At 44.9% G+C, this 22,332-nt stretch overlaps 1 protein-coding gene across 5 annotated transcripts in view; it reads right to left on the reverse strand.

Annotated features, from left to right (window-relative positions):
• The window catches only part of LOC140209825 (ceramide synthase 2-like), an 82,488-nt gene that overhangs the window by 23,380 nt on the left and 36,776 nt on the right, over positions 1 to 22,332 (reverse strand). For 4 of the 5 annotated variants that reach the window (XM_072278361.1, XM_072278362.1, XM_072278359.1 and 1 more), the window contains 4 exons: positions 13,643 to 13,761; positions 10,016 to 10,073; positions 5,903 to 5,953; positions 2,796 to 2,888 (listed from right to left, as the gene is read on the reverse strand). In XM_072278361.1, the coding sequence (XP_072134462.1) occupies positions 2,796 to 2,888; positions 5,903 to 5,953; positions 10,016 to 10,073; positions 13,643 to 13,761 (321 nt within the window). The remainder of the gene's footprint in view (positions 1 to 2,795; positions 2,889 to 5,902; positions 5,954 to 10,015; positions 10,074 to 13,642; positions 13,762 to 22,332) is intronic. The other variant, XM_072278364.1, reaches the window with a different exon arrangement.

Here is a 22,332-nt window from a genome sequence, read left to right on the forward strand (position 1 = left end):
TGGGAGAATCCGGGGAAACGACGTCAGGGAGTTGGGGAGAATGCACAAACTTCACACAGCTAGTACCCGAGTTCAGGATTGAACCCAGGTTGCTGGAGCAGTGGCTCTGCTGCCTGTGCTACCTGAGAAGTTAAGTTAATGGTAGTATCAGTTCGGGGAACTGGTGATCTGACTCACTAGTGGCACCCTGGGTACATACTTCTTCAGGACGCCTGCCTCTCAATGCAGGAATGCCAACAGCCATGCACCTTTCTGGCAAAACCCAGGTTGCAGCAGTAGCAACAGTATGGAGTAGCCATCTCCAGCATCACCTACACACTATCCAGCAACGGCGGATACAGAGTGCAGTCAAACGAAAGGTAATGTCTCCTCCCCGTGTCTCAGCAGTCACAGAGGAAACCCGTTCATAGTGAATACAGCATGGAAACAAGTCCTTCAGCCCAACTTGTCCTCGCTGACCAAGATGTCTATCAAAGTGAGCCTCATTTATCTGCATTCCTCTAAACCAAGGGTTCCCAACCTTCCTCTATGCCGTGGGCCCCCTACCAGTAATCAAGGTGTCTGTGGACCCCAGGCCAGGAACCCCTGCAAACCTTTTCTATTTGCGTATCTGTCTGAATGTCCTTTAAACCTTAAAACCTTACTCACCTACGACCACTTCCCCTGGCAGCTTGCTCCATATAACCACCACCCTCTGTGTGAAAAACTGTCCCTTTTTAATCTTTTCCCCTTCTCACCTTAAATCTATGCTCTTTAGACTCCCCGGACTGTGACCATCCACCTCCCTACAACCCCTATGATTTTATAAACCTCTGTAAGTCAGCCCTCGGACTCCTACACACCAGGGGATAAAATAGTCCCAGCCTCTCCTTCTAACTCAAGCTGTTGTCAGACTGGAGGACTCAAGTTTTAGAGAGGTGTTATTACAGATTGTCTCCTAGAGCCAGTGTTCACATCAGGAACGTTCTTAACTGTGGTCATTCCACCCAAGGGTGAAGTTGAACAGCCTTGTGTCACAGAGCACACAGCCCCTGCCAAAGGATTGCAGGCTGTCAGTGTTTTGTATTTTTAATGCCAGGTGACTGATCATTAAAAGCTCAGCAAGAGACTGGCACCTCAGAATGACCAGGACAACATCAGATTAACCAGCTTATTGAGTAGCGAGCACTTGTCAAGAATGTCACGTACCCTATTAGGGGGTACTCTGGAGTTAGGGTATATAACAAATATTAAGTTCAACAGCAGACATTCTTCAGACATGAACAGGGATTGTAAATTAAATTTAAAATGCAGCCCTAAACAAGAGTTTTCCTGGAGCCGTGGACACTAGTTGATTGAAAATCAGACAATGCTGATTAACACCCACTTTGGGTGTCGGGAGTGTGGGTGCCAAGAAGGAGGTCTGTAAAAATTATATGCAATTCAAAGGAGGCACTGTAACTATAGAATTGTCCTGCAGTTACCCTTGATCTTTAGCATATAAAATGTCATGTCATATTGGGTGGAGCAAGCCTCTTCCTCCAAGATTTTGTTAAATGAATCATTTCTGTATCCACTAGCTTCAGTGCCTCTCTACTGACCTTGTTCACGTTACAACATACCCCGATTACCAATCTCTTCTGGTAACTGAGCTCCATTTCCCTTATTCCTGCAGCTTTGACTTCACTAAACCCGGTTCAAAGATGGAGGCTCTGGCATTCCTCCTTCAGGCCCAGCAGCTTACTGGCTAAGCTGAGCAGTGACACACTGGCTGCTGCATCCCAACTTTACCTGTCGTTGGCCAGACAGGTGTTAATGGAGCAAAACTGCTTCAGTTCCTGAACACCTTGAAAGGTCCTGAGCAGCAAGGCTCGGGAATTCAGTCACGTCAGATCACACGGCTCAGCGAAGAGCAAATGAAAAGACTGAAACTGCTAACCTGACATGGAACTTTAAAAAAAAAATGGGCATGCCCATTGGGAAGGATCACCATCTTTTTTTTTAAAATGGGGTAGTATCTTTTACAGATTTTACAAATAGCACCTGAGATCCTGCAAGGAGTTAATTTTGCAGAACAGACAAGAACATTCAATCTCACGAATCTACCACTAGTGTGTCCGAGATCTCATTGGCCCAATTATAGCTAAAACTCTGACTCCAAACTGTGGAATCTCACAGCCTCCCTCTATAAACATTGGCAGTCAGAGTAAAGCATTCCTTACACTTTGATGCAGTGTATTCTTTCCATTTTGACCCTGGTATAATCTCAAATTACGAAGCATCTTTAGCTAGGTGTGAATATTACACAATCTCAAGTGAACTTGGGCCAGGAAGCATCCTCTGGATAAATGTAGATTCAAGAGGGTACAAAACAAACTTCTAAGGGACACATTAGGTCAGGCAACATCTGTGGAGCAAAGGGATAGCTGATATTTTGAGTCAGGAATTTGCATCAGGACTTCAGGGTCCCAACTCAAAACATCAACCATTCCTTCGCCTCTACAGATGCTGCCTAACCTGCTGTGTAATTTTTTTTGTGATCCCTAGGTAAACCCTTGTATACTAGCAAATTACTCCTAGGACAGGAGATAAAGAGGAAACCAATCAGTCCATTAGATCATGAATCCCGACTTCAACTATCAAATTTGATTTATTAATCCTTACGCACTTCTGTTACACAGGCCATCCAATAATACCAGTTTAAAAAGTCTCTATTGGCCTCCCACCCTATTCTCAAAAGTTATTGGTATAAAAGCAGAAATCCAAATTGCTGTATTTATTTTACACTAAACCAACATCCAGAATACAACACTTACCTTTCTTTTTACATCTGACGCGATACTAAACAAGAGTGACCAATAGAAACTCAGTTCAATGATATAGTACCAATATTGGGATGGTAACAATGTCTGTGGAGAGAACAGAGAGACATCCAGCAACGAGGCAAGCTTGTAATATCATTACAGACCTGACACGGTACATAACGGATGAATGAATGAAGATTCTGCCCACAGCCCACTTGACCACGTTCTTTACACTCCTTCTGCGGACTGTTGCATTGCAACAGAAAAGTTTTCTTAAAACTCCATCCTACAAAAATAACACCCTTGTAGCGATCAGTAAAATCGTTCCCTAGATCTTTCTAACAGGTTTGAAATTTCAGGGATATTGGGAACAAAGATGCTGTCTGGTCTATTAAAGGGTGGAAGGCAAGAGGGATTCAATGGCATGACTGGGCATGGTGCTGGCAGAGAGAGTGCACTGAGGTGATCTCACCATAGGACTGACCCATTTTATTGCTGTGGCGCACTCACCCCAGTCTGTAAACCCTTTCTGACATCTTCAGAGTACCCAGTCCACCTGGACATCCCCGCCTGGCCTTCTGGCCTCCGTGTCTATACAACCCCAACCGCTGAGCCCAAAGGCACACACTCAACAATTCAAGAACAGCTTCTTCTCCTCTGCCACCTGATTTCTGAATGGGCATTGAACCTATGAACACCTCATTACTTACTTTTTTTAATTTCCTTTTTTTTTTGGCACTACTTATTTAATTTATATAAAGTTAACAACTTTCATGACATATGCTGGCCATATTAAAACTGATCCGATTCCTTTGCCCTTACTCCACCCTGAAGAAAGAGATGCCTTTGGCCGTCCCTGTGACGAGGAAGGGTGGCAGGGTGGTACAGCCTTTGCCTCCACCGCCAGTTCAATCAAACAATGGAGTCTGGGCACCTTCTCCCTCGAGTCTCCCACAATCCAAGAAAGTGCAGGATGGTAGGCTAACCAATCACTACAAATTGCCCATGCTGTGTAGAGCTGATTAGTGAACTCCAGGGAACGTGGGGAGGTTAAAACGGGGTGAAAGTAGGATCAATGTATAGGGATGCTCGATGGTTGGTGTGGATTCAGTGGGCGGAGGTGCCAACGTCCATGCAGACACCGTGACTGCACCACCCCTTTCAAAGTCACAACTCCATGGGCCAACCTGCTTACGGAAGGCACAGAGCACAAGATTCCTGACCTGACCATCTACAAGGATGCGAGATGCACTTCAGGCACTTACACAGCAGGGAATAATGATACACAAAGTGAAAATGACATGCTTTTCCACGTACCGCTCTGACAATATCTAATTCACATTTCGAGGAGATGTCGCAGATGCTGCTCACCCACCACGATGTAAAATGATAGTTGCTGATCTTAAGGAATCACCATCCCACATTTCAAACGATGGGCAATCACACAACTGCAGGAAAAGTGCCGATGCCCAGGAAAGAGTTAGCCAGCACACAATCAGTCCACCTGTTTGGATTTAACTCCCCAGCCCGCAGCTGAATACGTCTAGAAAACTTGCAGGAATATCCGAACAGGAAGTTCAATTAGACATTGTGTTTTTAGGCTTGTAACCAGAGCACAGTAGACACAGGGAGGCATCTTGCTCATCTTGTTTGTAACAGGATCCCAGCCAAAGCTGTATAGGACAAAGAGATTCTACACTACCACCACATGACGTCTGCACTGCCTGGCACAGTCAGGTAAAATAAAAGCTCAGGTGGAAGTCAGCCAGGGAAGAGAGATCACTGACTTGTAACTCAAAAGCCAGGGTCAGAAATTAAGAAATGTGAGTTCAAATCCCAACTTGGGAGCTGAGAAATTTGAATTGATCATTAGTCTCGAATCTTATTGGAAAATTTTTGATCTTAGTAATGATGACCAGGAAATGATTGAATTGCCATTAATATTTCACACTACTTCCTCCCCTGCAGTGAAACTGTTTCAATAATACTTCATGGGGGAGGAAATCTGGCATTCTTACCTGGCCTGGCCCCAGACCTTAAGCAAGGCCACTGCCATCTCTGAGTTGTATCGTGACTACCATATTGCAATGAAGCAAAACTACAATGATTCTGGTTGTTGACCCTCGCGCAGAACTCAGACCTATAAACTTGCTCCCAGCTCTTGCAAAATCCTCCTCACAAACCTCTGGGGAGCAGTGACCACAGTGGGAGACCAGTCCAGATTCAGGAACAGCCTGGCACTTGTAAGGAGAACACTTTACAGACAACATGGACAGCACCTTCACTGCCTGCCCCAAACCGCGGCACGCTGGGTGATCAATCCACTTCAGAATGGACACTCTCCAGGCCACTGGCCTCTCAGTCCATTACCACTGAGAAAGTGAGCTGTGTCCATCCACTGGGTTACACCAGGCAGCTTACCGACAAAAGGGCACTCAAAGCACAGGTACTCTTTCAGCAGCATGTCCTCAGTTAAATTCTTGAAGGGGTAGGTCCAGTGGTATGATTGGGAAAGAAAGAAACCACACAGAGGGAGGCAAGGAGGAACAACTTAAGTGAATGGGTTGAGTTTTTGACCGCAGAAGATATGTCCACTAGCAGCAGCCTTGTTTCCATGAGGTACAGTCCCCTGTGGCATTGCCCATAGTTCAGGCACTTCACTTGTGGGGGAAGCCTGGAAGGTTAGGGACCTGCTGTTGGGCTTCGGGGACTCTAGTTTTGTTGATTGCGACCAATCAGTGGTAATGGCGTTATCTTGAGATGCTGGGCAGTTGCCTCTATTAAAGTGGACACAGTGACCATGAAACTTCGGGGATGTTATACTTCTAGGCATGAGGCCGTGTTGGCAAAGCATCAGCAGTAGGTCAGTCCTGTCTTTGATCTCAGGAGACGGGGATGAAACCCAACAAAGTTTTCATGAGCGTCATTAGGTTACATTAATATTTTCCTATCACTAACATTGCTCTTGTTTAATAATCTTCACTATTATCAACTATTAGTGCAAACCTAATCAACTTCCTGCATCAAATCCCGGCCGACTCTGCAAAAGTGCAACTGTTAGGACGGAGCCTGCTTGGCCAACATGGTGCAGGAGCAAACTAGCTCTCTGATAGACTCACCTGTTTAGGATATCCCACCCAGACTTCCCAAGTGTCATAAAACCATGGTTTCTGTAACAAAGAAAGAAAAGTACAGCCCAGGTTAATTAACTGAAATTAGAAATGCATCGTGACCAAAGTGGACGTGGTCCAATCCACGAACAACCTGCCAGAGGAACTCTGTGTCGAGCAGCATCTTTGGGAGGAAAGGAACGGTCGACCTGTCAGATCAGAACACCGCTTCAGGATTGACCTGAAACGCTGTCGGCTCTCACCCCTCCAGAAGACTGCTTTTGCTCCTGATTCTAGTATCTGCAGTCTCTTGCAGCACCATCAGAAAGATCCTGCTTTCCAGAAATGATCTCCAGTTCCTTGAGACGTCCCACGTGGCTCCTGGACCGACGAATTGCGGCCCCTGTGGGCCTGGAGGGTGAAATGGCAGCACGGTACTGGCGTGCGTGCGGTGTCCATCCACCCACCACTTACCTGCGGCTCACTCAGGTAAAGTCTGGTTGAGAGCACGAGTAACATTTCCCCTAGGATTGCTTCATCATGAAAAAAAAACTGAAGCAGTAGTACTATGCAGTAGCCTACATTTACAACGAGTTCCCCGTGGAAATGAGTATAAATTCACCAAAAGATTTTACAAGCAGCCTTAGTTAAGTATTATAACTGATTCCGGCACGTCTCAGACAGAGCAAAGTGATGCAACACAGGAATGTGATCTACTTGTCACCCAACACATGGGGCCCCTTCTTGCCTGTACTTGGGCCACAACCTTGCGGAGGTGTCACTTTGACCAAAGGCTATAAAAACTATCTGCTGGAGGAACTCAGCAGGTCAGGCAGCATCTGGGGGCAAAGGGATGATCAACATTTCAGATCGAGACCCTGCATCGGAAGGCTGAGAAGAGTGTCACCTGATTGGAGGCTGTCCATTTTGCCTATCCTATCCAGTCCCGGCACTAATGGGAGATCCAAATCCAATTTATATTGCATAGGAAGGGCGTGGGTCCTTTAACTGCTACCTAAGGTACAGGCCATCAAACCTTGGGCTCTTGCTGAGAAGCAAGTTGCGACTTGTGCTTTAATGTATTAGTTGCCATTGTGCTCTCACTGCTTGCGTTAGATGCTGGTTTACAGGAGCTGGCGTTACACACTGATTCAGCTCTCTCAAGCTTCGCACATTCTGCCGTTGTGCAGTTTAGTTGGATCCTTTAGAAATAAACATGTTAATGCTATCTGACCATCAGCACACTGGGTGGTTCAAAATACAACATCCTTTGTAATGATTCCAACACACAGTTAAATATTGCCTTAATGTAGGAAAACCTGCTTGGAAAATAATGAGTTATTGAGCACTATGGTACAGAGGGAGGCCCTTTGGCCCATCTAGTCTCTGCTGCCCAGTCCCATCTACAAGCACCTGGACCATAGCCTTCCATCCTCCTCTCATCCCCATACCTATCCAATCTTCTCATAGAAGTAGCATTGAACCCGCGTCCACCACTTGTGCCGAGAGCTTGTTCCATACTCACACCACCTAGTAATTGAAGCTCCCCCTCAGTTTCCCCTTAAATATTTCATCTTTCACTCTGAACCCATGACCTGTGGTTCAAGTCTCATCCAATCTCAGGGGAAAAGCCTGCAAGCATTCACCCTACCTATATCCCTCATAAATTTGTATAACTCTAAATGATCTCCCACCATTCTCCTGCGGTCCAGTGAATAAAGTCCTGACTTATTCAACCTTTCCCTGTAACACCGGTCCTCAAGTCCCAGCAACTTTCTTGTAAATATTCTCCACACCCTTTCGAGGTATCTCTTCTGTAGGTAGGTGAACAGAGCTGCACACAGTACACTAAGTTCAGCCTCACAACTTCAACATAACATCCCGACTCCTGTACTCAGTACCCCGATATTTGAAGGCCAATGTGGCCAAAGCTCTGTTAATGAACTTATCTGGCCAAAAGTTGTCTAAAGAGGCGTGCTTTATCTTTAAAAAGGTGGGTGTGGAATCAGTTGATTCTGATACCAGAAACAGCAAGTTAAGGTGAGGGCTGTCAGTGGGAGAATACCAAAGAGGAGCAGATCCCGAATCTTTGCTCTGTCTCTTTTCTAAAAATCCACAAGGGGCAAACTGAAACTTGGCCAATGCAAAGGAGTGTAGTCTAGGGCCCATCTCCTGTGTAAATGGAGAGGTGGTGTTGGGTGGGGAAGCTCCTTGGAACAGTGTAAAGAGCGTATCACCCCAGGGACCGCACAAGTAACATAGTTTGCTTTTTCACTACTGATTGTATCGACCATGAATATGTAAGTTTTTGCACTGTTGCTTCCTTAGTAAGTTTTTTTTATTGTGAATAGTCTACTTTTGAAATATTTCTAAAAATCACCTTCAGCAACACATACAGCAACAACGGAACAATGCAGGGATTACTAAGGATGATGTGTATTCATGAAGCATTCAGTGTTTTTCATGATCTGTGACTGTTCCCTGAGTTAAAACATCTGTTGCTGAAAGATCGTCAACTTAGTAAAAGATGAACTTTGGTCGGCCCAAAGCTTGCTGGCCTTCCAGCGCAAGGAGGTGTCTAGAAGTGAATATAGCTGACTGGCACACTCCAGCATGCCAAGGGACACACTGAAGTTGGGAAGGACCAAAGTCTAGGATCCTGCCGCCACTATCTGGCCAAAAATTGTCTAAAGAGGTGTGCTTTATCTTTGAAAAGGTGGGTGTGGAATCAGTTGATTCTGATATCAGACACAGCAAGTTAAGGTGCGTCTCAGTGTTGTGTAAAACCGTGTGTAACATGGGGCTCGGTGTTGTGTAACAGCTCCTCATGGGGACATGGTTAAGGACAAAATAAGCAGCACTGACATGATGTACCAGAAGTACAATCGGTACACATCTTTCTCTACATTTACTGTACCATCAATTCATTTTCCTACGAAATGCTTGAGGTCCTCAGTGTCTATGACCTCAGCATATTAATGAGACTGTGTTGGTACCACCCTAAAATTTACGCCTGTAAAGAATCACAGACGTCACCTGATGTAACCAGCAGTTTTACGATGGAACCACACCCCAAGTTTCACCATCACTTTTTTTTTGTTACAGCTGTGGGTGTGGCCAGTATAGAATCATCAGATTAAACTTGAGGGTTGCAGTGCCAAGGGACATGGGAAACAGAGGGAGAAAAGCAGCAGTAGTCTATGAGGGGGTAGAGTATAGATTTCGTCGCCCTGGTCTCACGCTGCAGGCCCTGTCCAAGATTGCGTTGTTTTGGGTGGCTTTGGTGGGTGTCTGTTTGCTGGACTGTTAAAGTAGTGACCGCATTAGATTCTACTTGCTGAGTCAGGTGGGGGTGTGCAGATACAATAGATGTGTTTTAAGATGCACCTTAAATGCTTCTATCGATAGGTACATTAATATGCAGTTGGAAGGATACGTGCAAGGTGCAGGAAGCAGGGATTACGTGTGTCATTAACCAGCAAGTTTGGTGAGCTGAAGGGCCTGTATTTCTACTGTTTTACATTCTAGAGGGATGCAACACAGAAGCAGGCTTTTCAGCCCAGAGTCTGTGTTGACTGTCCATTCACAATAATCATCCATAAATTCCACTTTTTAAAAAATTCTCTCCACATTCCCATCAATTCCTCCCTCCCCCCCAGATTCCAACACTCATCTACACACCTGGAGCATTTTATGGCAGCCTACCGACCAGTGAGACTGTGGGGTATGGAGGAAACCAGAACACCCGGGAAACCCACGTGGCCACAATGAGAATGTGCAAACTCACACAGACAGCGTTACAAGTCAGGATTTCATCTGGGCTCTGACACGGTGAGGCAGTGGCCCTATTCTCTATACACAGTGTCTACCCCCTTTCTCACCAACCCCTGCTGGAGATAAGGAAACGTTCAGCCAACCACATTAGCAGCCGGGTTCAAACAGCCACACACAGCAGGAAGGATGTGGTAAATGTACTGCTTGGATTTTCACTCACTTCCTGCCTCATTTCCAGGAATCAATGGAAAGGCTTGTGGTCTATCAAAATTCAACTTGTCCAAGGCTCCCTGGCATGAAGGTGCTGAGACAGGTTTAGTGCAGCGAATTGTAGAGTGAAGTACTTACATCAATGAGGACAGCAATCCCTCCGATAAACGCTAGGAGATAAAATGTACAACGCCAGCTAGAAAACAAAAGTGTTTATTCCATACGTTATCTCTCTGCACTGACTGCAATGAAGGAACATGTGTTACTTTTTCAACAGCAAGAAAAAAAAAGACTGCTTCACATATCAACAGCCACACAGCCCATCAAGTTTATACTGGCTCTAAACACATTCCCAACAGCCCCATTCCCGGGTTACGTCTCTGTAATCTGCTCTCTCACACACATTCCTATTAACTACCCCTCGATCCTCCTGCCACCCTCCTCTGCTCTAGATAACATAGAAGCTATTCTACCGCTAACTGGTCGTTCAGGCCTTTGGGCTTGTGTCATTTCTCTTGAAGGCGAAATAATCCAAGTCTCCAGCCCGTTCCCCACAGTAGTTACAACCATGCTGCAGACCCACGCTGATGCCGGTTGGTGCGGAGAGAGCAGGAGCCCGGAACAGACCCGGGGAAACTCGGTCCTCTGCCCAAGGAAGGAGAAGTAGTACCTGCTGCTGAAGGTGCAAATGTGGATTCTGAACACTCTGAAACAGAATAAATAAGTGCCCAATCCGCTTCCTACGTCAGACAGTAATTATTGCCAGTGCTATCATGTTTGCTGTTGTCTGTGTGGGGCAGTAGGCTGAGGGTAGCAGACACCAACAGAATCAACAAACTCATTCGCAAGGCCAGTGATGTTGTGGGGATGGAACTGGACTCTCTGACGGTGGTGTCTGAAAAGAGGATGCTGTCCAAGTTGCATGCCATCTTGGACAATGTCTCCCATCCACTACATAATGTACTGGGTGGGCACAGGAGTACATTCAGCCAGAGACTCATTCCACCGAGATGCAACACTAAGCGTCATAGGAAGTCATTCCTGCCTGTGGCCATCAAACTTTACAACTCCTCCCTTGGAGGGTCAGACACCCTGAGCCAATAGGCTGGTCCTGGACTTATTTCTATCTGGCATAATTTACATATTATTATTTAATTATTTATGGTTTTATATTACTATATTTATACTCTATTCTTGGTTGGTGCAACTGTAACAAAACCGAGTTTCCCTTGGGATCAATAAAGCATGTCTGTCTATCTATCTTAACAAGGACAATCGAGGGCTGCAGTTTCACTCCCTGCTCAGAAGAGTCCCGTGTCTGATCTGCTGAAACCGCTATCCAAATGGAATGGGATTAGAGTTTAAAGTCAAAGTGGCAACCTTGTCACACTGTGTGGTCTAAACACCCCAGTCAATCAGCTGGGAGCCTCAGCTCTCAATCCTGACTGAAGCAGCTCAGAGGGCCGCTATGCAAAATGCAAATGAGGAACCTGGAAAACAAGAAAGACAAGAAAGACAAGATGCTTCCAAGAAAAAAGACAAACAAGGACTTCTCCCACCTTAACCCCTGCATGTGACGATGGAGGCCGTATTCTGGTGCGGATGGGTTGATGCCTGACTGACAGAAAACAATTGCAATACTTGGATCACTTTTGGAATGGCCAACCATAGCTCGTGCACTGCACGGTTATCAGTACTTGCATCACAGCTATTAACAACCTGTATCAATAATTTGGATGGAAGCATTGAATATGCACCAGCCATGTATAACAGAGTAATAAAGATGATATGAAGGGGATGCAGAGAGATAGAGTAGATTAAATAAGTGGGCAGGAAGTTGGCAGACGGAAAATAATGTGGGAAAATTAGGTTGTTTATTTTATTTATTTATTTATTACAGAATAGATCTTTCGAGCCACACCACACAGCAACCCCTGATTTAATCCTAGTCTAACCACAGGACAATCAACAATGACTTACTAACCTACAATCTGGTTCGTCTTTGGACTGTGGAGGAAACCCACGCGGTCACGGGGAGGAAGTACAAACTCCGTACAGGCAGTGGCGGGAATTGAACCCGGGTCGCCTCGCCACACCATAAAGAGCTGCGCTAACCACTATGCTGCCGTGCTGCCACAATTATTTATGCCATCCTACTATTTAAATAAAGCGAGACTACAAAATACAGCACAAGGGTCCTAATGGAAAGTGTAGTGAACTGATGCAGCAGTAATAAGGAAAGTCAATGAATTTCATATTTTATTGCAAGGGGCATGGCGCACAGAGGTACTGAGTTAGAACGCAACTTCACCGAGTGTCGGTGAGCTGATCTGGAGGACTGCACACAGGTCTGGCTTTTCCATATTCAGATTCTGCTTGTGCTGAAGTTGTCAAGTAAGGTTTGTTCCATTGATTCCTACAATGTGTTAATGTATCAACACCCTAGTTGGGTGGTCTTTCATTGACCCTGTTATAGTTACTATTCCGTTCCTCCAGCATTTTGTGTGTGTTGCTTGGATTTCTAGCATCTGCAGATTTGCTCTTGTTTGTGATAGTTACTGTTCCATAGGTTTGAAGAAAATGAATCTCAGGGTTGTATATGGAGACATACATGTACTTTGGTAATAAACTTTACTTCGAGAAGTCATGCAGAATGGCCTGTACTCATTGGAGTTTGTAAGAATGAGGTTCTTACTGCAACCCAGTAGATTCCAACAGAGTTGCTAAGAGATGACCGTTGCATTATTTATGCAAGTTACAGCATTCTTCTACACTTTGCACTGTATTGCTGCTGTTAAACACCAAGCTTCGCTGTCAGTGGTAATAAACTTAGTTCTGATTCAGGACATTTCCTCTAGTGGCAATAATCAGATCCAAGGAGTATGGTTTCTGGACAGAGCCCCCCATTTCAAACGGGCGAGCGATTTCTTCTCTCAGAGTCTCAAGAATGACTGGAATTCTCTACCCGAAGCAGTTGGCTCTCCTCTCCCGTCCACCTACAAAGGGAGCTTTCAATCTTTCCCCACACTGCTCTCAGATCAGTAATTACACTTCCTCTCCCATAAGAAAGGTCACTGAAAGCAAGGAGAGGAAAAGGGATCTATTACCAGTATTACCCTCCTTGAGAATGATCCCTCTGACACCTTCAGCGATGCCTCTCTGAGTGCACAAAGCAGTCACGTGAAGACTAAAGAGTCAGACACAGCGGGAACTGCAAGGACAGGACCTTTCTGAGGATGGCGATCAGGGCAGCCTGTTGAGAGTGCTCTCCAATGAATGCCACTCATTGACTCATTCCCCAATACCTTTTTTTTTGGAAGGTATTTTGAAAGTAATAAGAGTATTGCTCCCACCACCCTTCCCACCGGTGCTTTCCAGATCACTCAGCAACAAGCGTCACATAGAAAGAAATCCTCTCTGGTTATTTTCACCTCTGATCACTGACCCTCGAGCCAACAGAAACATTTCTTCATTTATAGAGAGAGATCTGGGGATTCACATGCACAGATCACTGAAAATTTGCATGTTACAGCAAGTAATTACAAAAATTAGATGAATGTTCATATCTTGCTGGAAAGGGAAGGGGGGATAAAAGTTGGGAAGTTGTGCTTCAAGGCGTTAGTGAGTGCACGTTTTTTTCTAAAGTAGATTGTTCTTTTTCACTCAAAACTTCTGTTCTTTACAGCAATACAGCTATTGTTTCCCAAACAATCTGGTATTCTGATAAATTAAGAAAGATCTAAAGGAACATCATTTGAAACTTACCAAGCTTCTCGAAATTTCTTCATCAAGCTTGGTCTGTCTTGATTTCGTCTTCTTCGAAACCATCTCTCTACCATCCGTATAGAGTAGCTGCTTTTCTTTGACAAGCCTTCCAACTGTGACTGTGAATAGAATGAAAAATTACCATCAACTACAATGAACAAAGAAATCTTTAGAATAAGTGGCAACCTATATTCCCTCTCAATTAACAGCTCCAAATATTTGTTCAAAAAAAATGCAGGTTGCTTAGATTGGATATTTACGCTGATAAGAGGCAAACGTTTATAATAGGTAGCCTCCAACTCGATAGCATGAATAGTGATTTCTCCTTCTGGTTAAAAAAAAATCCCCCTGCCCACCTCTTCTTTTAGTCTCCACTCTAGCCTCTACCCATCTATCACCTCCCCCTGGGTCCCCACTTTCTTGCCTTTCTCCCATAGTCCATTCTCCTCTCCTTTGCCTTTCCCCACCCACTTGGCTTCACCTATCATCTTCAAATTATTCCCCCCTTCCCCACACCCCACCTTTTTATTCTGGCATCTTCCCCCCTTTCCTTTTCAGTCCTGAAGAAGGGTCTTGGCCTGAAAGGCATTTCTACAGATGCTGCCTGATCTGCTGAGATCCTCCAGCATTTTGTGTGTGTTGCTTCCTACTTCCAGCATCTGTAGATTTTCTCATGTTTGTGTTGAATAAAGAAACTCTCATCGCTGAGACATTGTTACTGGACGTATTGCAGAACCAGATCTGGGAAGATAGGTCCCCAGAAACGTGACTTATTCTCATGAGAAAAAATGGAACTAAAACAAGGAGGAGCAGAAGCAGGTGACTAGAGAACTTTGGCTTCCTCATTCAAGAACGGATACACTTGCAAAGGCAGTAGTTAAAGAAGGTTCGCCTAATTAATTCCTGGGGTGAGGTGGTTGAGATCCAAGGTAAAACAGACTAGGTTAGGCTGCCACTGATTGGAACTTGAGTGGCCAACTCAGAAATTAAGGATGTCATCAATTTGAAGGAAAGGCTATAATACAATGTTACAAAGATTAATGGCCGTATTGGTTTGAGAATTTTATTTTTAAAGGAGCTATTAAAAGATGACCAAGAAAAAAATCACTGAGGGAGGAGATAAGGAAAAACTAGTAAATCCAGGTTGAAATCCTCCAGTCCAGCATTCTATGTTGCAGCAATTCCCAGAGTCAGGTAATTTTGGAACGATTTGAGCCAATAATATGAAATAAAAATGGCAGAGATTCAAAATAATTATGTTGGATCGGTCTTTGTGGAGAAGACACCAAAAAGTGTATAACAGATAGGCAGGGATAAAGTCTTTATCAGCAGAGAAAAAGAACCAGGCCATCTAATGGTGCTGAAGTGTGCTGAGCTGATGGCCTACATTCTAGAGTTTTAAAGGAAGTGACCACAGAGACATTGGATGCACTGGCTGCAATGCTACCCAAGTGTTCAAGGTCATCGTCACCTTCTTCCTGCTGCAGTCAGAGATCGCCACCTGCTTCAAAAGGGCAGCAATCCTACCAGTGCCCAGGAAGAGCTGGGCAAGCTGCCTTAATGACTACCATCTGGTAGCACCCACATCTACCGTGATGAAGTGCTTTGAGAGGTTGGTCATGCCTAGACTTAACTCTTACCTAAGCAAGGGTATGGACCTGTTGTAATTTGCCTACCGCCACAACTGGTCCACAGTGGACACAATCTTACTGATTCTCCAGTTGAACTCTGACCACCTGAACAATAGCAATGCCTATGTCAGGCTGCTGGTTGTCGAATACAGCTTGATGTTCAACAGAATCATTCCTGCAGTATTAATCGACAAGCTTTAAAACCTGGTCCTTAGTACCTCCCTCTGCAACTGGATTAACTTCACTGAGACCATAGCGTCTCAATGACTATCGTCTAAGTAGCATTTCCAGACGCTATGAAATGCTTTGAGAGGTTGGTGATGAAACACGTCAACTCCTGCATGAGAAGCAACTTGGATCCGGTCCAATTTGCCTACTGGCACAACAGGTCCACAGCAGATACTAATTCATCGGCTCTTCACTCAACCCTGGAACATCTGGACAGCAAAGATGCATGCATCAGGATGCTCTTTATAGACTACAGCTCATCATCCCCTCAAAACTAATCAATAAACTTCAAGACCTTGGCCTCAATAACTACTTGTGCAATTGGATCCTCAATTTCCTCACTTGCAGCCCATCCGTCAGTTCGGATTAGCATCAGCGCAGGTGCACCGCAAGGCTGTGTGCTTAGCCTCCGGTTCTTCTTGCTTTGCACTTATGACTGTGTGGCAAAGCACAGCTTCAATGCCATATTTAAGTTTGCTGATGACACCACTGTCACTGACCGAATTAAAGGAAGTAACTAATCAACATAAAGGAGGGAGATTGAAAATCTGTCTGAGTGGTGCCACAACAGCAACCTCTCACTCAATGTCAGCAAGACCAAGGAGCTGGTTACTGACTTCAGGAAGAGGAAACTGAAGGCCCATGAGGCAGTCCTCATTGGGGGATCAAAGGTGGAGAGGGTCAGCAATAATGTTCCCTTTAATTTGTAATGACCAGTGTGCGCAAAAATCTTATGCTGTGCAATTTTTTTTGTTTTTGTCCAGTGACAACAACGTGTGCACACTGAATAATTTCTTTAATAAAAATATAAATAAATTGGTTCGAAAATCTGGAGGCAAATCATCACAAACTCCATGTTGTCAACACCATCCACATTAGAAACCAGAAAAGGAAATGTGATTGTGTACAAGCCACACACACCAAAGTTCCTGGTGAATGCAGCAGGCCAGGCAGCGTCTCTAGGAAGAGGTACAGTCGACGTTTCAGGCTGAGACCTTTTGTCAGGACTAACTAAAAGAAGAGCTAATAAGAAATTTGAAAATAGGAGTGGGAGGGGGAGATTCAAAATGATAGGAGAAGACAGGAGGGGGAGGGATAGAGCCAAGTGCTGGACAGTTGATTAGCAAAAGGGATATGAGAGGATCATGGGACGGGAGGCCCAGGGAGAAAGACAAGGTGGAGGGGGGGAAACCCAGAGGATGGGCAAGGGGTACAGGGGTATAGTGAGAGGGACAGAGAGAGAAAAAGAACGTGTATATAAATAAATAACAGAATTTCCAGCATCTGCAGACTTCCTCATGTTTGTGATTGTGTACAATCATGAAATATACTTAACATGCCAATGAGGTGGAGGGTGACAACCCTTTGCGCGCAGCTTAAATTCCTCTGTGCGCTAGTGGCAAAAGATGTGTGTGTATGCACACTTGTATGCCTGAGAGGGAACACTGGTTAGCAACTTTAAATTCCAAAAGGCACAGCAGTGCCTCTACTTCCTTACAAGTTAGCAAAGATTTGACATGACATCTAATACTGTGACAAACTTCTGTAGATGTGTGGTGGAGCGTATATTGTCTGGTTACATCATAACACCAATGCCACTGAATGAAAAATCCCAAAAAAAGTAGTGGATACAGCCCAGTCCACTGTGCATAGAGCCCTCCCCTGCATTGAGCACATCTACATGAAGCATTGCTGCAGGAGTGCAGCATCCATGATCAGGGACCCCATCGCCCAGGTCTTGCTCTCTTCTAACTGTTGCCATCAGGAAGGAGCTACAGGAGCCTCAGGACTCTCACCACAAAGTTCAGGAACAGTTATTACCCTTCAGCCATCAGGCTCTTGAATCTCATTCAACTTAACTTGGCCCATCACTGAACTGTTCCCAGAACTTAAGGACTCTTCATCTCATGTTCTCGATATTTATTCATTCTCTTTTGTATTTGCAGTTTGCTACCTTTTGCTTACTGGTTGTTTGCTCTGTTGGGTGCATCTTCCATTGATCCTACTATGGTTCTTGGATTGACTGAGTATGCCCACAAGAAAACAAATCTCAGGGCTGTATATGGAGCATACATGTACTTTGATAATAAATTTACTTTGAACTTTGAGAAATAACATCCCCTTTGCTAACATTTAACACAGGTGCACTTCAAGGCTGCATTTCTCCATTCTCCCTACACTCATTACTGTGGGGATAGCCACAGCTCAAACACCATTTATAAATTCGACGGTGACGCCACTGTTGTTGTCAGAATCTCAGATGCCGACGACGAGGTGTACAGGAGTGAGAAAGATTGACTGGTTAACTGATGTTGCAATGAACAGCCTTGCGCTCAACATCGGCAAGACTGAGAAGCTGACTGGGAACCTCAGGAAAGGGAAGTCAGGAGAACACACTCAAGTGTGACCAAATGTGACAGAGGTATTTATACAACTATTAGATAGGCACATGGATATCCAGAGTGTCGAAGGATATGGACATTATGTAGGCAGAAGGGGTTAGTTTAATTGGATATAAATTACTAGTTTAACTAGTTTGGCAGAGCTTTGTGGGCTGTAGGGCCCATTCCTGTACACTACTGTTCTGTGTTGTGGCAGCCTCCTGTGCTCGCTTCTCAATTCAGTGACATCGATACTGATCCAACCTTGACCTCAGCAGCACCTTCTCACTCTTTGACTCTGAATCAGAATCAGGTCTATTACTACCAACATTTGTCATGAAATATGCTGATTGCGGCAGCTGTAAGCAGACATCCCACCCTGCAAAAACTCATTTCAGGGAGGTAGCACCATCAATTTGTGGGAGACTCCCGGAACTTCCGGGAGAGGTGGGATGTCTGCAATAGAGTAGCTCCCTAGCAGCTAGTCAGCTAGTTTAAATAACGTTAGCTATGCTAATGAATGAATGACACCTTTTAAACTCACCTCAACATGTCTTTTACACCATGGGCAATAGAAAAGTGACTGTTGCAAACAGTGCAGTGAGCAACACTGTCATTATTTTTGACCCCTATTAGGCAGGGGTACACTTTAGAGTAGTCAGGGGTGACGTACGTTTTATATTTTCTTTTTTTTGGAACACTCTGCCATGGCGCATGCTCACTCTCTCACGGTCTCTCTCGTGTGCGCTCTCTCGCTCACTCTCAAAAAAATTTATTTCCGGGTCATTGCATATAATTTGCAGGCATCAGGGAGCCACTATTAATACGCGGGAGCCTCCCGGAACTTCCGGGAGAGGTGGGATGTCTGTGTAAGCCATCAAAATAAATAAACAGCGCGAAGCAGGAATAGTGTGGTAGTGTTCATGAACTGGTCTAAAATCTAATGGGAGAGTGAGCAGCTTCAGGTTCCTGGGCCACCAACATCACAGAGGATCTGTCCTGGGCCTATTCAGGTAATCGTGAAGAAGGCACATCAGAGGCTTTACTCCATCAGAGAACTGGTGTGACTGGCACATTTCTACAGATGTACGGTGAAGAACATTCTGACTGGCTGCATCACTGCCTGGCAAAAAGCCTCTAATGCAGACGATCAAAAGAGGCCGCACAGGGTTGTCGACGCAGACAACTCCATCGCAGGCACAACTCTCTGCACCATCGAGGCAGTGCCTCAAGGAGAAAGCACCCACCATTGAGGATCCTCACGGTCCGGGACTTGCCGTCTTCTCTTCAGGGGGGAAGTACAGGGGCCAGAAGACATATAACATTTTAAGACCAGCTTCTTCCCTTCCACCATCAGATTTAATATATACATTTCTTATCGTAATTCATAGTTCTAACAATTATGAACTGTGATATACCGCAGTCGCAAAACAACACATTTCATGACATATGCCCGTGATATTAGAACATAGAATAGTATAGCACAGTACAGGCCCTTCAGCCCACAATGTTGTGCCGACCCTTAAGTCCTGCCTCCCATATAACCTCCCACCTTAAATTCCTCCATATACCTGTCTATTAAACAGTATATTAAACCCGATTCTGAAATTTTCCACCCACAGTAGATGTGGAGGCTGAGGACATTCAGGCCTCCAATAAGCAGTGTTCTGCGAATCAAGTGCTACAGCAAACTGGCATTAAAATGGAATGGAGGCAAGGATCTTATCAGCCTTATCTTTACTGAATGGCAAAGCAGGCTCCAGGGGCCTACTGACATACTCTGGCTCCTGCTCCTGATGCCTCCTGCCATCTGGAAAAAGGCACCGAAGCACTCGGGCTCTCACAGCCAGACTATGTAACAGTTTCCTCCCCCAAGCCATCAGACTCCTCAATACCCAGAGCCTGGCTTGACATCAACCTACTATACCCTCTACTGTGCCTACTGTCTTGTTTATTATTTATTATTATTTATTGTAGTGCCAGCACTGTTTTGTGCACTTTATGCAGTCCTGGATAGGTCTGTAGTCTAGTGTAGTTTTTGTGTTTTTTTCTTACGCAGTTCAGTGTAGTTTTTGTATTGTTTCATGTAGCACCATGGTCCTGGAAAACATTTGACTCATTTTTACTACGTTCTGTACCAGCAGTTATGATTGAAATGACAATAAAAAGTGACTTGACTTGACTACACTAACACAGTATTATGCAGTTCTACATGATTATCAGCTTGCAGTGCAGCTGTAGTATTCCCTTGAATGAAGACTGGTTACCGGACTCTAGCTCACCATATGTCAGGTTTGAGAGTATATACTGCTACGCCATGAGCAGGGTCTAACTGTGCTAACCTGATTTAGTACTTAATCCCTAGTCACTGTGATTCCATTAGTATTATAGCATGTTGGAGATTACTACTCCTAAACATCAGCTCAGGTCTGGGCTGCAAACCCAGGCTCGGGTTGGGTTCAAATCACTTGTAGTCAGTTTGGGGTAAGGTTGTAGTCATATAATTTACATTCTGAACTCTATGCCCTGCCTCGATGTTGGGGGGGGGGGGGAAGAGGGCATGAACCCACAATCTGAAGGCAGATCTTTGACTTGAGATGCTAATTCAGTTTCTTTTCCACCAATGTCACCAAACGGCCTTAGAGATTGATCTTTTTGAACGCACAACCTTCTGACTTCGGGATGGGTGAGGAACAGCAAAGGTCACTGCTCCTCAGACAGAGAGAAGATAGCAAAGGATGGAGGAACCAAAGCTGCACGATGTACGTTCGACTGAGGAAATATTCCTCAAGAGCAAATCCCCCTGAAGTGTCCAGACTGGAAGAAGATAAAGTGTGCTTGATAACATCGCCTGAGAAGTTAGAGAGGAGGAATGAGGAGGAACGTCTGGCAAGAAAAGTCACAGAGAGAAATGAGAACGTGGAGTGTGCTGTTTGACAAGAGTTCAGGGTTGCTCTTCTCGAATGTGCTCCTGGCTCCAGCATTTCTACTTCACTAAAGAGGTTAAATCTCCTTCCTGAAAATGACTCGCAACAGATTTATTCTGATGGCAACTGCAATAAAGGATGTTTCTGTCTCTGTGGCTCTTTTCAAATAGTCCTTGAGATCACCTTTGGTGTCTCACCACTGCTGAATGGGCATCAGGAAATCTTTCCCCATACCAGATGTAGGTAAGAGGTAGATAAGACTTAGGTTTAGGGCAAGGAGGAAAAGATTCAGAAGAGATGGGGAAACCACCTTTTTCACCCGAAGAGTGGTGATTTCCTGGTACACATTGCTAGGGAGAGTGCTGGAAGCCGGGTTGCTGCCAGCATTTAAGAAGTGTCCAGAAACAGCTTGCATCGCTTGGGCCCCAGAGGCCTATGGACCTATTGCAGGGAGGTGGGACTAATAAGAAAGGGTGGCTACTGGTCAGCATGGATTAGTTGGGCCAAATGGCCTGCTTTCCTGCTACATACTTCAATGATTCAATAAGAGTAGGTGGAACAGAATTTCTGGCACAGGAGTGGAGATTAGACCATGGAAGCATTTGAGAACAAAATCATTCTACTAAATGAAATGAATATTGCTAAATATCCTTGTACATGTTGCCTTTTGGTCTTCTGTTCATTTCATTCACGATGCAAGCACAATACGCAGCATTAAAAGGTCACTTCAAAACACCCTGTGGCACCTGCACCCCTAGTGGCAAACTGAAAGGCAAGTGAGAACAGGGAGGATTTTGAGTCAAGCGCAGAGGCCACACGAAGAAGAACGAGAATTTACAAATCACTGGTTAAGGCCTAGCCCTGTCACACATGCACCTGGTTTAAGATGCTGGTTTGTACTTCAGTTGGGGGGAGGGGGTGGAGAGAGGAATCTTTTGACAACTCAGCAAGTCCAACAGGAGTTGAGGAAAACCCTGCTGATGGGTTATAGAATATGCTCTCACGGGGAGTGGCTGAGGTGAGCAGTTAAAGGAAAGTTGGATAAGCATTGATTAGACAGAATAGGAAGGGATGAGAGATACTTCCTGTGGAATGGCTGCATTGACTGACCTGGTCCTGCAGTGTAAAACCCTGCCCCAGTGTTTATCCATCTCTCTAGCAGTCTAGCCACTACTTCTCATGGTGCCCCTCACCTTTATCCCTCAATTCCAAGGCAGTTCTGGTTTAGTTTTGCAGGGAGATGTGTAACCTGACCTACTGAGGGCCATTCATGAGTTTTATTTTAACCATGCACAACCAGGTACACTTAACATGTGTCACATTTAAAATGGTCACACTTACAGTACGGTGCACAAGTCTCAGCCACATAGTTGTGGGTCCTATCAAAGGTGGTGATGAATCAGCATATAGAAGGGAGACTGAAAATTTGGCTGAGTGGTTTAATAACAACAACTTCTCACCCGACGTCAGCAACACCAAGGAACTGATGGTAGACTTCAGAAGAGGGAAACCAGAGGTCCATG

Source organism: Mobula birostris, chromosome 14, assembly GCF_030028105.1.
Source record: "Mobula birostris isolate sMobBir1 chromosome 14, sMobBir1.hap1, whole genome shotgun sequence".
Classification (NCBI taxonomy): domain Eukaryota; kingdom Metazoa; phylum Chordata; class Chondrichthyes; order Myliobatiformes; family Myliobatidae; genus Mobula; species Mobula birostris.